General features: G+C 37.5%; 2 protein-coding genes and 1 long non-coding RNA gene across 3 annotated transcripts; 2 read left to right on the top strand and 1 right to left on the bottom strand.

Moving 5' to 3' along the window:
- Nucleotides 1-207: 207 nt before the first annotated feature.
- LOC138928390 (uncharacterized) lies at nt 208-2,033 on the bottom strand. The gene is made up of 5 exons (XM_070285460.1): nt 1,949-2,033; nt 1,709-1,890; nt 825-955; nt 377-769; nt 208-321 (listed from the first exon to the last, which is right to left on the bottom strand). Exons 1-5 carry the CDS (start codon nt 2,031-2,033, stop codon nt 306-308), a joined length of 807 nt encoding a protein of 268 aa, XP_070141561.1. The 3' UTR covers nt 208-305.
- A 1,702-nt stretch (nt 2,034-3,735) lies between these two features.
- Nucleotides 3,736-4,521, top strand: LOC138928257 (uncharacterized). The gene is made up of 4 exons (XR_011444752.1): nt 3,736-3,954; nt 4,014-4,131; nt 4,191-4,351; nt 4,411-4,521. It is a non-coding gene; the product is annotated as an uncharacterized lncRNA (long non-coding RNA).
- Nucleotides 4,522-10,172: 5,651 nt separating this feature from the next.
- Nucleotides 10,173-10,843, top strand: LOC121502261 (mRNA export factor GLE1-like). Its single transcript, XM_041775456.2, has 2 exons — nt 10,173-10,246; nt 10,337-10,843. The coding sequence occupies exon 2, from the start codon at nt 10,337-10,339 to the stop codon at nt 10,829-10,831; it is 495 nt and encodes a 164-aa protein (XP_041631390.1). The 5' UTR covers nt 10,173-10,246; the 3' UTR covers nt 10,832-10,843.
- The last annotated feature ends 4,134 nt before the right edge of the window (nt 10,844-14,977 follow it).

The raw sequence follows: 14,977 nt of genomic DNA, 5'->3' as shown, positions 1-14,977 counted from the left end.
GTTGTTTTTGGTCAAATGTGAGCTCGCGCGGCACCCATTCAGTGTTGCCAACTCTTCAGGGCTTAAAAAAGCTAAACCCACCTTCGAAAAAAGCCAGAAATAGCCAACAAATTTTAATGATAGTTAAAAAATAACGCTAGAGTCGTGAATCAATTATATTTTATTAATTATTAAAGAATTTTTGAAAGATCATCAATTTCGTCAATTATTGCCTCTTCTGCAGCTGAATTAACATAGGTTTGGTTCGTACCTATTTTCTTAAGGCATTCGGCTGGCACCTCATAATTGTGGCAGCACTTGTTTTCTCAGTGTAGTCCGTATCTAAAAAATGAAATTTATTGTTATTAAAATTCTAAAATATAAGCAGATAACATACCTTATGTGTAAAATTGAGTTCAATGTTTGAACTCCCATTCTGTTTCGAAGCTTGGTTTTCACATTGTTCATTTGGCTGAAAACTCGTTCCACCTCTGCGTTCGACCATGGCAACGAAAATAAACTTAGAACAAATGATGCCTGTGCCGAAAATCTTTTGTTCCCTGCTGCATCCACATAATTATAAACTTCGGCCCAAAAGCTTGTTGTTTCCATTACATTTGTCCATCTTATGAGATGGACGTTATTATACTGGAACAAAATCTCTTCAATTGTATCCGAATCCAACTTGAAATGTTCCAGGATGTGAACAATTTCCGCCTTCTTGGGACATAATATTTTCTCGACAGAAAATACATCGATTTGTTGCAGAATTTCAATGTTGTCTGGCAATCTGAAAGAATTTAGTAATTAATACAAAATATTATAATTACTTTATAATCATTTACCTCTGTTTGAGCTCATTTATTAATGAAACTATAAAGTTGACACATTTAAGTCGAATTTCTGCCTCGTTTGAAATGTTTTCACTGACTTCCTTGAGCTTTTTCTCGAAGGCATATCCCAAGTTACAGTTGAGCTGAACCAAATGTTCAAAATTATTTTTGAGAATATCAATATTGACGTCCTCTGGAATAATTTTGCTTTTCAATGATTTAATCGCAAAGACGATATCATTTAAAAGTTTGCTGAAGTCTCCAGTGCTGGATTGAAAAATTGTGCACATTAACTGCATTTGTTTTAGCACTGGCTGCAAAAACAGCAGATACAAATAATTTTCTTCGGCATTATATAGTTTGTGTAACGTTTGGGCCTTAAAATATTTTTCCTTTGTTGCAGCAAGGTTGAAATGGAGTTTTAACTCAATCCACTGCTGCAAAATTCTGGTCACCGCAGCTTCAATGGACAGCCACCTTGTGTCGCAAACTCGCGGTATTTTGAGTGGTTCCTAACAAAAAATGCACGTTATTCATATAGAAAAAATAAATATGTGAACATAAAGGACAATACCACTATACACATACTACAGACAAACACATGTTAATTATATCTCAACAGACAAAAATGTTAAAGTCGAACAACACAAACACATAGGTCGTTTTACCTCTTTGGAGTTTATAACCAGATAATTTTTTTTTTACTCTGATTGCCTTTTCGCGCTTTTTGAGAACCAATTATATGTTTCATAAACAAGATATTCTAATGCCTCGGGAAGAAAATGCTTACAAGCACTATTAACAGCCAATTGTAGCGAATGGCATACACATTTATTTAAAATTAAGGACGGAACCTTTTTTTTCAACTCCTTGTAAACACTTTGTTTAGAACCAACCATAACACTTGCGTTGTCCGTGCCGATTCCAATCAAATTCGCAAGGTTTAATTTAAAGCTGCTTAGTTCCTGGCAGAGGCTGTTTACAATCGTCTTTGAGTCTCCCTCCTCCAGCGGAATTAGGGATAAAAATGTGGAAACCATGACGCTCCGTGCCGAACTAAAATAGTTTATGGCAACACCTATATAGAATGTATCTTAGCTTGATTGTGTTATAGGATTTTTAGCATTATAACTTACCAAGTGTTTTGCAGACACTAATATCTGTACTCTCATCAAGTAGCAAGCTGAACTTGGCATCGCCGAAGTCCTCTTTTAGCAGCATTCTGAAGCTTGGAGCCAACACATTTGTTATTATATTTGTGCATTTGGACCTATGAAGCTTCATAGAACTGCAGTCTTAAAATTTTGTTGTGCACAACACTCCTAAATGGTCAATAGGGCTGACGGATGAATGCGCGGCAATATACAAGCACAATGCCGCCTCTTGTTGGCAAGTTTTCACAGAAACAGACGCAACAAATGGTAGTTTGTTTGTCTGTGTAAATGCAGAGGACGATGCCTTATGTTTGGCTGTCTTGGCATGTGCGTGCAAATCTGAAAGTTTTGCATTTATGCTGGATTTGCAATATTTGCAAAAACATTTGCCATCATCAGCCGCATCTACACTCAGCCAATCTTTAAACACAGGGTCTTGCATCCACGCATTTCTCGGTTTTTGCTTATAAACTTTCGGCATTTTATACACATATCACTCGCGCTCGTTGCAAAAATTGTGAATTACCTCGATAGTGATGGTATAAAACTCAATTCAATCGATCATAGTAAAAATCGATAAGCAAAAGTATAATGTCCGTTTGGCATATCGATGTTTTTTTTTTTGCCATTCAAATGGAAAAATACTATAAGTGTTATAGTGTGGCATTGTAAAACACAAAAATACATGAAGATGGCAGATGTTTTTTAAAAAGCTAAAATTACGCCAATATTGCTTGGAAAATAGCTATAACTCCCGCTAGCCGCTAGATCACAAAATATCCCGCATTTAGGTTTTGAAACCCGCCAGATATAGTGGGAAAATAGCTAAATTGGCAACGCTGCACCCATTTTGCACAGAGCTTCCGCATATCCAAATGTTGATGAATGATATGACCAACACGTTCCTTTGATACTTTAAGGCCTCTGCTATCTCGATCAACTTTATTTTACGGTCATTCAAAATCATTTTGTTGATTTTTTTGATGTTTTCGAAGGTAACCACCTATTTCGGGCGTCCACTGCGTTCACCGTCCTCCGTGCTCATTTCACCACGCTTGAATTTTGCATACCAATCAATTATTGTTGATTTCCCTGGGGCAGACTCCGGAAACTCATTATCAAGCCAAGTTTTCGCTTCCACTGTATTTTTTCCCTTCAGAAAACAGTATTTTATCAAAACACGAAATTCCTTTTTTTCAATTTTTTTTTACAATAACAAAAGTTGCTTCACAAAAGACACTCTATCTCACAAACTAATTGACTGACAGACGTCAAATTTTGAGACGAATCATTTAAAGGTTAGTACTATATAAAAATAATATGCATTCAATACTAGCGACGTCATCTATGTGTCAGACCGGGGACTTATCAGCTAACCTGTTAGTCGTCCGATTTTCAAAAAAATAAAACCGAAACTCTGAAATAATATAAAATGGCCATATCTCAAAAATGATGCAAAAATGTTGAAAAACAGCTAATTTATAATTTTTTTTCTAAAAATTTATCGAACATTTGTATGGCAGCTATATGATATAGTCGTCCGATCCGGCCCGTTCCATATATAGAAGTGAGAGTATATAGAAGACTATATGCAAGGTTTCATTCAGATAGCTTTAACACTGAGGGACTAGTTTGCGTAAAAACGGACAGACGGACGGACATGGCTAGATCGACTCGGCTGTTGATGCTGATCAATACCCTGCAAGGGTATAATAAGTTATTAATTTCCTAACATTGCAATTGGAAACAAGCATTTGTATTTAGGGTGGTAAGTTGAACTGTGTAAATTATGTGGACTTGAGGTTAAATTAACCACTCTGCCCATAGTCCTTGATCAAGACCAATCCAGAATTCCCCGGATAGTGATACATAGCAAGCCAATATTCTGTGCTCAGTTTATTTCATGAGGCAAACCGAAATTGTGTTCAATTTTATGAAATTGTGAAGAATAACATTGCAATTGGAAACCAGCATTTGTCTTTAAGGTGGTGAGTTAAACTGTGTAAATTATGTGGACTTGAGGTTAAATTAACCACTCTGCCTATAGACCCGGATCATATACATAACTCCAGAACGCACGAACCGATTTCCACGGTATTGCAAAAAAAAGAAAGTTATTCGTTTCCTAACATTTCAATTGGAAACCAGCATTTGTATTTAGGGTGGTAAGTTGAACTGTGTAAATTATGTGGACTTGAGGTTAAATTAACCACTCTGCCCATAGTCCTTGATCAAGACCAATCCAGAATTCCCCGGATAGTGATACATAGCAAGCCAATATTCTGTGCTCAGTTTATTTCATGAGGCAAACCGAAATTGTGTTCAATTTTATGAAATTGTGAAGAATAACATTGCAATTGGAAACCAGCATTTGTCTTTAAGGTGGTGAGTTAAACTGTGTAAATTATGTGGACTTGAGGTTAAATTAACCACTCTGCCTATAGACCCGGATCATATACATAACTCCAGAACGCACGAACCGATTTCCACGGTATTGCAAAAAAAGAAAGTTATTCGTTTCCTAACATTTCAATTGGAAACCAGCATTTGTATTTAGGGTGGTAAGTTGAACTGTGTAAATTATGTAGATTAGAGGTTAAATAAACCGCTCTGCCTATTGTCCAAAATGCCTAGAGCACGACGTTTGAACATCGGTCTCCGCATAAGCAACAAGTGTATTCACAGAACTTAAGCGAGGAAATACGAAATGCACACGAAGATTATTGGCATCATACAATCGCTTGGTATTTCAATATGATCCCACTGCGAACTATAGAGATGATAGAAAATTAGATATTGCACCAATGACGACTAAAAGCCGATATTGCAATGCGTTAAAGATTAAAAGAGAAACTGCTGGATTGTGCTGCGCAAGTGGAAAAGAAAAAACGGGATCCATTGCTTACACCACCACAGTCACTGAAAGCATTGTTCGATGGAAGTGATCCAGATTCCAGCCATTTTCTTCAACACATTCTTGAATACAATAACTGCTCTCGCATGACTTCCTTTGGAGCTAATATCATTCGAGAAGGCGGCTTCATGCCGACTTGCAAGATAAAAGTTACAATCACTTACACAAACACCAAGAATTGCAACACATAATAACAACATATACTCTACGGACTACACCATCACACGATTCTTCAACAAATGATTGTTTGCAATTACAGATACAAGGACAAATATATTATTTGCATGGTTCATTGGTGCCAACACCAAATGAACCGCATCAATTTCTGCAAATATATTTCAAGAGAGAAACGTTTTTTCCTTCTCTAGGCGCTAAAAAGACAAACCCCTCAAAATGTCTCAAAGTGCAAGAGCGTTTCCTCCCAAAGATTGGAAAAATGATTTAATAACTATTATTAAATCGTTTCCACATCTGAGGGACAAAGACAGTTTGGAAGACAGGGCTTCCGATGTGTTAAAAATTGTCAAGGATAACCTTGTTGGGCTATCAATAAACCTTACGTCGATGGTGGATGCGAAGACGTGGAAGGTGCCGTTTATCGTGTGCTACGACGCTTTCAACTTGCGGGTAAGTTCCAAAAAGAAATACGAAACAAATTCTTCCTAATTGTTGTATTGTTAAATTGTGCGCGAGAAAGAGAGCAACATCGTGCTTCTTTATTTGATAAAATGTGCATGTTTCAACATGCGCGTATTGTGTGTTGCCATATTGCCATGTTGCCATTGCCATGACATGCCATGTTGCCATTTTGACATATCAAAACCTCAACTTTTATATATTTCCTTTTATTTATTTCTATTAATTAAATTAATTTAATACTTTTCAATTGTCATAAAAAAAAAATTTAATGCTTACACTTTTTCCCTGCAATCCAATGATGGATTGCGTTACCAAGTTATTTATGTAGATATAAGGAAACAAACATTTGAAAGAATTCAGTCCGTTAACAATTTTATTGTACAATTTTAAAATTTTTGGAAATTGGATCAATACTTGTTGGCCTTTGTGAGTGATCATGATAAAATAAATTTAAGAGATTCCTGTTCATCCTTCAGAGTCCCTCCTTTGTGGGATTGCAGACATGGTACGGTCATTTTGGCTCAAAAACATAACGTAAATATAATAAATTACATTTTTAAAAAATGATATTATTTTAATTTCCTCAGAAATAACGTAAGAGAAGAGTTTCGAGCTATTCAGGAATATGCTAAGAAGTACTGCAATGACAGTACTAGGGATTTGTGTTTGGAGGAAATATATAAAGTATACGCCATAGCTAAACGTTATTTTTCCCTTTGCCCAGAATCCGCTAGCTTTGGGGCCGCCTTCCTCAGTAACGACATTCTTGAGGATATATGGAAAAAGTGGCGACTTTTTCTACTTATTTGTAGTGGTAGTATTTAGTTGTAGTTTTTAGTTATTAATATTTAGTTCAAAATCTCTTATTAATATCTTAATTTTAATTTCATTTACTAATATTACAAGTGGAGTAGGCCTCCTGGGGAAACCACTCAAAAAAAACGCGCCAACCCTTACAACCTCCGAGGTGGCGTGGAATGAGAGTGCTAAAATCTCTAACATTCAAAATAACTCTGGTTTCTCTGCATTTTATTTTTTCCACAGTACGATCACCACGAATCCGGTGAAAATAAAAAATGCCACCAATATAGTTATCAGAACTTACAAGGTGCCAAATTCCGCCAGTACAAAGTGGCGGATGCTACCGATCCGGAGCATACGCCCCAACCTGGTCGACCGCTGTCAAATGCCGCCATCCCCGTTCCTCTGGCTAGGGGTGGTGGCGCAAGGGGAGGTGGCGCAGTTCGTGAGGGAAGAATTCAACGAGTTGGGCCACCTGGTCCGAGAGGCCCGCGTGGCCAAAGAGGCCCAAGGGGAGTACCTGCTCCGACAGCACCGGCAGCTCAGGCCGCTCAGGCAGCTCCGGCCGCTTCTCTGGAAGAATCAGTCCTAGAGGACGTCCTTGAATTTATGGAGACTTAAATAATAATCAATAATCTGTAAATCATTTTGAATAAATGTACGTACCAATCAATTGCCTTTATTCTTTATTTGCGCGTCAATCATGGCCGCCATTTGGAATGCATGTATGTGTGTGTGTGTGAGCTTGCTACACCCTTGCACTATGGGGTTTTTGACTAGTTTTTGTGGCATTAATTAATAACTCGGTCAATTTTGGAGATATCAACATGAAACTTTACCAATCATCATTATTTGTCTCTAGGCACATATAGTATGAAAATCGTTCGGATCAGGAAACTATATCCTATTGCTCCCATAGAAACCATCGGGTAAAACTTAAGAAAAATTAATGAAATTTAAGGAGCTGAAATTTGTTGCTCTTTTAATGCGATATAGCAAATCGGAACTAAATCGGATAACATTTTCCCTAGGAGCTAAAATAACCAAAATACGATTTACGGTCTGGCCCTCTTTATATAGGGCCTAGCGAGGCTTAGTGTGACCGCCACTTTTGTACTAGATTATACTTTTTTGGTGTGACCATCACCAGCTTGAGCAAATTAAGTCGTAGACGGGCGCGCCCATCTGATTTGAATTTTTAAACCTAGTACTCTGACGACGAAAATCCGCTGTAACACGTGTTATAGCGGTCAAACTCTATATAAAAACAAAAACGGTGTGATTATTATTTTTATTTATTGGGTTATTGGTGCAAAAGTAAGAAATATATTATAACATATAACATTCTTATTGTTATCATTAAGGGGGGGGTAAGGTATTTAATTTTTTTTTTCGTAAATTTTTTTTTTATTTTAAAGTTTAACATCTTAAGAATATTGTGTCCAAGTTTTACATCGATCAGAGTGAAATTGACGAAGTTATGCGGAGTTGAACGAAGGTCGGTTGGTGTTCAATGCATGGGAATCACAAAGTTTAAAGCGCTCTTCTGAAAAATTCAATTTTTCAAATCGGTGTACACGATTACAGAAAAACTACTGGACCGATCGATTTGAAATTTGGCACACACATTCTTTAACTAATTCCTCAGGTATTCACGTTGGCCTTTTTTAATTTTTAATTTTTATATATTTTTAAATTAAGAAATAACGTTTTTTTTTAGTCAAAAATCGGGTTTTTGACTTTCAAATTTCCTAAAAAATCACAAAAAAACTAAAAAAAAAACGCTTCGTGAATACCTCGGGACACTTATCCTTTAACGAATGAGGTATACTTTTTTTTAGATCGGATGATCCTGTGGACTGTTAGGATGTACACAGCAAAACAACTTTTTTTGGAGGCGACTCTGGAGATTCCCTATAACTTCTCTACCTTTAAATATTTTTCAATACAAAATTTATCAAAAATTATTCAAATGTTGTGTTATTATATGGTATTTCCGTTCCGCCACAATAATTTTGAAAAGTGGGTACCTAGGGCGAAACGTCACAAAAGACCAAATATTCTTGCTGGGCCGAAATGAAATGATCGCACACATGCACCCGTGTACGTGAATGCATGAACAAGCATGCATATGAAGTGAATTTGATAACATTTGCGGATTTCCCTTTAACATAAGCGAATTTCCCTTGTTAATTTAGGAACTGTTCAAACATGAACACGGTTTTAGATAAGAAGCATCTGTTAGCGATAAAGTCCCAGCAGCAGAGCACGGCCTAGCACCATATCTATCTATTAATACAACCGCCACTTGAGCCTATGTAACAAGTAACCCGAAATATGACCTCCTGCGAGCGGTCTGGGTTTGTTTAAGATATGTTCTTTCGGGGTGACTGTTTGCACTCTTATCGTACTTTAAATACTTCCCACGATCGGGAACTGTCCGATGCGTGGGTCTAGAACTAAGATCTACAATGTACATTCTCATGTTAGCTATATAAGCTAGGGTTTGAATGGAATAAAATCAGTTTCTTACAAAAACTCAGCATATGAAAACTTCTCATATTATTTGGGGTTTTCAGGAACCTTTTGTAAAATTTCCCCCTGGTGCCTTTTGTTCCCAAGGAATATCAGCTGGTCGGTAAAGACAAACGCGTTTATTTTGATGTCCGTCAAATTAGCGTCGGTGAGTTAGCGTCGAAATGGAACGGTGGGAAATGGAACACGGAGGAGGTTTTTTATTTTTTAATTATTTCGTTATTAAGGCAATAATTCGAACAAAATAAAGTACCAACATGTTAACAATTAAATTTACTATTGATTTATTTTGGGTTTGGGCAGTTTTGAGCAACGCTGGTACCTAAATTTTCCATTGGAAAAATCGAGTCCCCACCTTTTTTAAGATTTCGCACCCAGAGGATGTACCGCTAAGCACTGTAAGCCAGGTTTTGGGACACATATTCAAGTATAATCCCAGAAAGTTTCATTAAAATCCTAACGACAGTTTTTGAGCAAATCGCTCAACATTGGCCAAACCTATGGTTCCCCTCCATACAAAAACTGGCAGCAAAAGTTTAAGGTCGCCAAGCTTAGCTCTCAGAGGATGTACCACTATAAGTGGTATATGGGCATATTGGGGAGCGCAAATAGAATATTTGGTGAACTTTTTATTAAAAACAAAACGACAGATTTTGAGAAAATCGCTTTACAGTTTTCCATTCAAAATGGCTGTTAGGAAGGCGCGAACTCCGGAACTAAAACCGGTCGTGAGCCAGTGGTTCAGCGCGCCACAGAACCGAACTAACTTTTAATAAATCGATTAAACCCCGCCAGAAAATATTTCTATTGTCAATTTGAACAATTGTGTTAATTATGAATGCCCAATAAACGACATTGTCATTCTAAGCAATTTGGTAGGTGTTTTATCAAATTCCGTTCAGTCGTTCAGGAGAAAACGTCAATTTTTCATTTATTTACTTTTATGTATCAGCAAAGAAAACCACCGATCGCCAAACGTGTGACGTCACACAAACCATGTTTTTAACCAATTGAATGCGCCAACCATGTTTTCGACGCTAAATTTCAACAAATTATTTCCAGCTTAAATGAGGATATGCAGATATGCACGGTATATCAAAAGAAAGGGAATTCTATTCTTAAATTTCTATAAAAATCTTGAGTCGATCTGACCGACAGATTTTGAGAAATTCCTATATTCCTTATCCGACTTTATTATTAACACTGGCTGCATATCGATTAATCCCATATCGATTAATCCGCCCTATCGATTAATCCCAGTCTGGCAGCACCAAATTATCGAAAAGCCCGCTATTCCTGTAATTGTTAATTCTGCGAAAACAGGCGAAACGAACAAAAGTGAAGCTACAGAAAGCTATTTTTTTATATACAACATTTTCCAATAAAACAACGTAAGTATATGTTACTGACCATTTTCGACAATGGTTTTCTTTTATTATATATTATGTTCTTACATATTATGTTTTTTATTTAAATTGCAGATGGTAAAAAACGTCTATATAATTGATAAGACTGGCAGAGGACGTCGTGGACGTGGTGGACGTGGCGGACGAGGAGGACGAGGCGGACGAGGCGGGCGTGGTGGAGATGGCGGCGACGCTGGACGTGGCGGGGTCAGTGGCCGCGGAGTCGGCGGCCTGAACCGGCAACAACGATTTTTCTTGGCGTTCCAGGCGGCCAGGAACGTCCCCGTGTCCGCCGGTGAGCGCAAAAACTTGCAAAGGGCCTTTTTGGCCCTACTGCAGCCGCAGGGGCAGGAGCAGCAGCCGCAGGGGCAGGAGCAGCAGCGGCAGGAGCAGGAGCAGCAGCAGCTGCTCAAGGAGGTCTTAAAGGACCTACTTGAAGAGAAACAAAAGGAGATAGAGGCGGCGGTGTCGGCCTTTATATCCGGCAAGAAGCAGCAGGAGCAGCGTCAACTTGAGCAGGAGTCGGAGCAGCCCCAACAGGAGCAGGAGACGCTGCAAAACAATGTATAAACACAAAAAAATAATAATAAACGAAAAAACTATAATTTGGCTGTTTTTTAACTTATTTTTATCCTTTTTGAGGTATGACCAGACAGTGTTAATAATAAGGTCGGAGAAGGAAAATAGGAATTTCTCAAAATCTGTCGGTCAGATCGACTCAAGATTTTTATAGAAATTTAAGAATAGAATTCCCTTTCTTTTGATATACCGTGCATATCTGCATATCCTCATTTAAGCTGGAAATAATTTGTTGAAATTTAGCATCGAAAACATGGTTGGCGCATTCAATTGGTTAAAAACATGGTTTGTGTGACGTCACACGTTTGGCGATCGGTGGTTTTCTTTGCTGATACATAAAAGTAAATAAATGAAAAATTGACGTTTTCTCCTGAACGACTGAACGGAATTTGATAAAACACCTACCAAATTGCTTAGAATGACAATGTCGTTTATTGGGCATTCATAATTAACACAATTGTTCAAATTGACAATAGAAATATTTTCTGGCGGGGTTTAATCGATTTATTAAAAGTTAGTTCGGTTCTGTGGCGCGCTGAACCACTGGCTCACGACCGGTTTTAGTTCCGGAGTTCTCGCCTTCCTAACAGCCATTTTGAATGGAAAACTGTAAAGCGATTTTCTCAAAATCTGTCGTTTTGTTTTTAATAAAAAGTTCACCAAATATTCTATTTGCGCTCCCCAATATGCCCATATACCACTTATAGTGGTACATCCTCTGAGAGCTAAGCTTGGCGACCTTAAAGCCTAGTACTCTGACGAGAAAAAACCGCTGTATAAATTTAGACAGCGGCCAAACTCCATATAAAAAAATCGGTGTCGAAAAAAGAAGAAGAACTTTTAGACACGTCGTTTTTTTCGGTACTCTGACGACGAAAATGAAGCCTGCGAAAATTGAATGGCGTTACCAGATCAAGATAGTAAACAGCTGATATCGCGCTGTCTAAATAATTCATTTGATTTATTTAGACACCCCTCATGGAGGGAAAGTTAAAGGAAAAAGGTGGCATTGATAGGGGCTGTCAAGGGGAAGCCCATAATACGGAATTTAACCCAGAAAGGACATTTTATTGCCATATTTATTAATATTTTTAATATTTTTTTTAAATATTTGTTTACAAACAGCTGTCCAGTGTGACCAAGGAAAATCCTTAAACGCCATAAAAAGTACTTTTTTAATGGAATTTCAGGATTTTCCTTAATTTTTTTTTGGTCACACTAGCTCGGTAGCGAACTAAACAGCGATTCCGCTGTCTAATTTAGACAGCGGGTTTTTCTCGTCAGAGTACTAGGCTTAAACTTTTGCTGCCAGTTTTTGTATGGAGGGGAACCATAGGTTTGACCACTGTTGAGCGATTTGCTCAAAAACTGTCGTTAGGATTTTAATGATATTTTCTGGGATTATACTTGAATATGTGTCCCAAAACCTGGCTTACAGTGCTTAGCGGTACATCCTCTGGGTGCGAAATCTTAAAAAAGGTGGGGACTCGATTTTTCCAATGGAAAATTTAGGTACCAGCGTTGCTCAAAACTGCCCAAACCCAAAATAAATCAATAGTAAATTTAATTCTTAACATGTTGGTACTTTATTTTGTTCGAATTAGTGCCTTAATAACGAAATAATTAAAAAATAAAAAACCTCCTCCGTGTTACATTTCCCACCGTTCCATTTCGACGTTAACTCACCGGCGCGCCGGTAGGTTTTTGCACTGTAAATAATATATACAGGCCTGCTCCGGTAATCGTAAAATTTTTTCGATTTCGTTTTGGGCGAAAACGAACCGTTTTCGTTTTTAGCTGCTCCGGTTTTCGGCAAAGTTCTGCTATCGGAATGTTTCGTTTTCTCATCGTTTCTTACTGCTCAAGCAGCTAACTTGTGTTTTTGGTAAAGCCTAGTACTCTGACGAGAAAAAACCGCTGTATAAATTTAGACAGCGGCCAAACTCCATATAAAAAAAACGGTGTCGAAAAAAAAGAAGAAGAACTTTTAGACACGTCGTTTTTTTCGGTACTCTGACGACGAAAATGAAGCCTGCGAAAATTGAAAGGCGTTGCCAGATCAAGATAGTAAACAGCTGATATCGCGCTGTCTAAATAATTCATTTGATTTATTTAGACACCCCTAATGGAGGGAAAGTTGAAGGAAAAAGGTGGCATTGATAGGGGCTGTCAAGGGGAAGCCCATAATATGGAATTTAACCCACAAAGGACATTTTAATGCCATATTTACTAATATTTTTAATATTTTTTTTGAATATTTGTTTACAAACAGCTGTCCAGTGTGACCAAGGAAAATCCTTAAACGCCATAAAAAGTACATTTTCATGGAATTTCCTTAATTTTTTTGGTCACACTAGCTCGGTAGCGAAATAAACAACGATTCCGCTGTCTAATTTAGACAGCGGGTTTTTCTCGTCAGAGTACTAGGCTTAAAATGCAAACAACGTAAAGTACTGCCTATTATATTTACAATTGCCCTTTTTCTAAGCCAGAAAAAAGGCAAAAACGGTAGAGTTAAGCAAATCTATGCACCTAAGATGCTGCCACACTTTTCACAGTTTAAATTTCGGTGGTCCCAAATAATTATTTGGTTAATTTGGATCAGTTAAGTAATCACATTAAATAGCAGTAATTATAAACAAACATTTTGGCGGTCCTTTAAAGTTAGTAATGTATTCATTTATATTTTATAAGTATTTTTAACTGGCTGTTTCGTTCCACCAACAATATGGCAACCTTGGCGATAACTTTTTGCGGTGAACCTATCGACCTATCGCCAAAACGAGAAAACTGGTTAAACACGGCAAAAATGTTGTTGTCAAATCTGAGGTGGGGTCAGAAATAAATTTTTTAAAAAATAACTACGTGCCAGAATGATCTTGTGGTGGTGTGGAATAAACATCAATAGACCACTGAGTAAACTATTTTTTTTCCTTTTGTAAATAAGATCTGATTTCATATAAAAAAAGCCATTTACTTTTCATTCCGGCCAGAAAAAGGTGCCCGTTTTTCAAATCGGAAAAATCTTTCGTTTTCGATTACCGGAGCACCAATTTCTCGTTTTCAAAAACGAAAACGAAAAAATCTTGCCGTTTTCGATTACCGGAGCAGGCCTGATAGTCCCGCACTAAACTTTTGGCACTGTTGTAAAGATGAACTTTAAATGTCGTTATAAAGCGTATGCAGCACTTAAATGAAAAAAAAAAACAATTTTTATATAGGTAAATTAAGCATTTGTTAAAACAGAGGCGCTTTTTTTTGTCTTTTTAAAAACGATTTTAAAGCTTTTATTCTTTAACAAAAAGGGAACTAATTTCTTGAAACAAAAGTCTTGGCACACTTCATATAAAACATTATTTTTTTTTTTAAATAACAAAATTAATATTTTTTTGGTAGTCCTTTTTGTTTTATGGCGTCTTACAGACGTCTTGGCATTGAATGCATTCATTTTTTGCTAACTTCTGCACCAATATTCTTCCATTCGTCACATAATGCCTTTTTTAGGGCATTTTTCTGTCGAGTTCCTCCCACAAATGTTCTATCGGATCTAAGTCCGGTGACTGCGGTGAATGTAGCAGTACATGTGCTGTATTATATGTAAGCCATAGCCGCACATTCTGGGCAGAATGCTTGGAATCATTGTCCTGCATAAATGTGAATGATTTAGTCATATTGAGCTTTACAGCGCTTTTTTTAGGTTCTCTTTTAAAATATTAAGGCATTACACTTTGTCCATTATACCCTCAATAAATACTAACTCGCCTACACCAGCGGATGACATGCATCCCCACACCATCACGCCTCCGCCGCCGTGTTTTACTGTTGGTGCCAAGTTCTTTTTTTCCAGCTCGGTGTTCGGTTTTCTCCATACTTGCTGGCGGCCATCATTGCGAAAATGATTAAATTTGCTTTCGTCCGAGAAGAGCACCTGATCCCAAAATACGACTGGCTTCTTTAGAAACTCCTTAGCATAGGCCAAACGCTTTTTTTGGTTGAAATCAGATTTTAAGGGTTTTCTCCTAGCAGAACGGCAATGGAAGTTGGCATCGTGCAGGGCCCTTCTTACAGTCGTCGGGTGGATATCCTTCCCAAACTCGGTTTTAACCTCAGCGGCGATCTGGGAGGATGATTTCTTAG

This window comes from Drosophila kikkawai, chromosome 3L, assembly GCF_030179895.1.
Source record: "Drosophila kikkawai strain 14028-0561.14 chromosome 3L, DkikHiC1v2, whole genome shotgun sequence".
Lineage (NCBI taxonomy): Eukaryota > Metazoa > Arthropoda > Insecta > Diptera > Drosophilidae > Drosophila > Drosophila kikkawai.
Note: the sequence above shows the minus strand (reverse complement) of the source record. Positions and strands in the feature narration are given on the sequence as shown.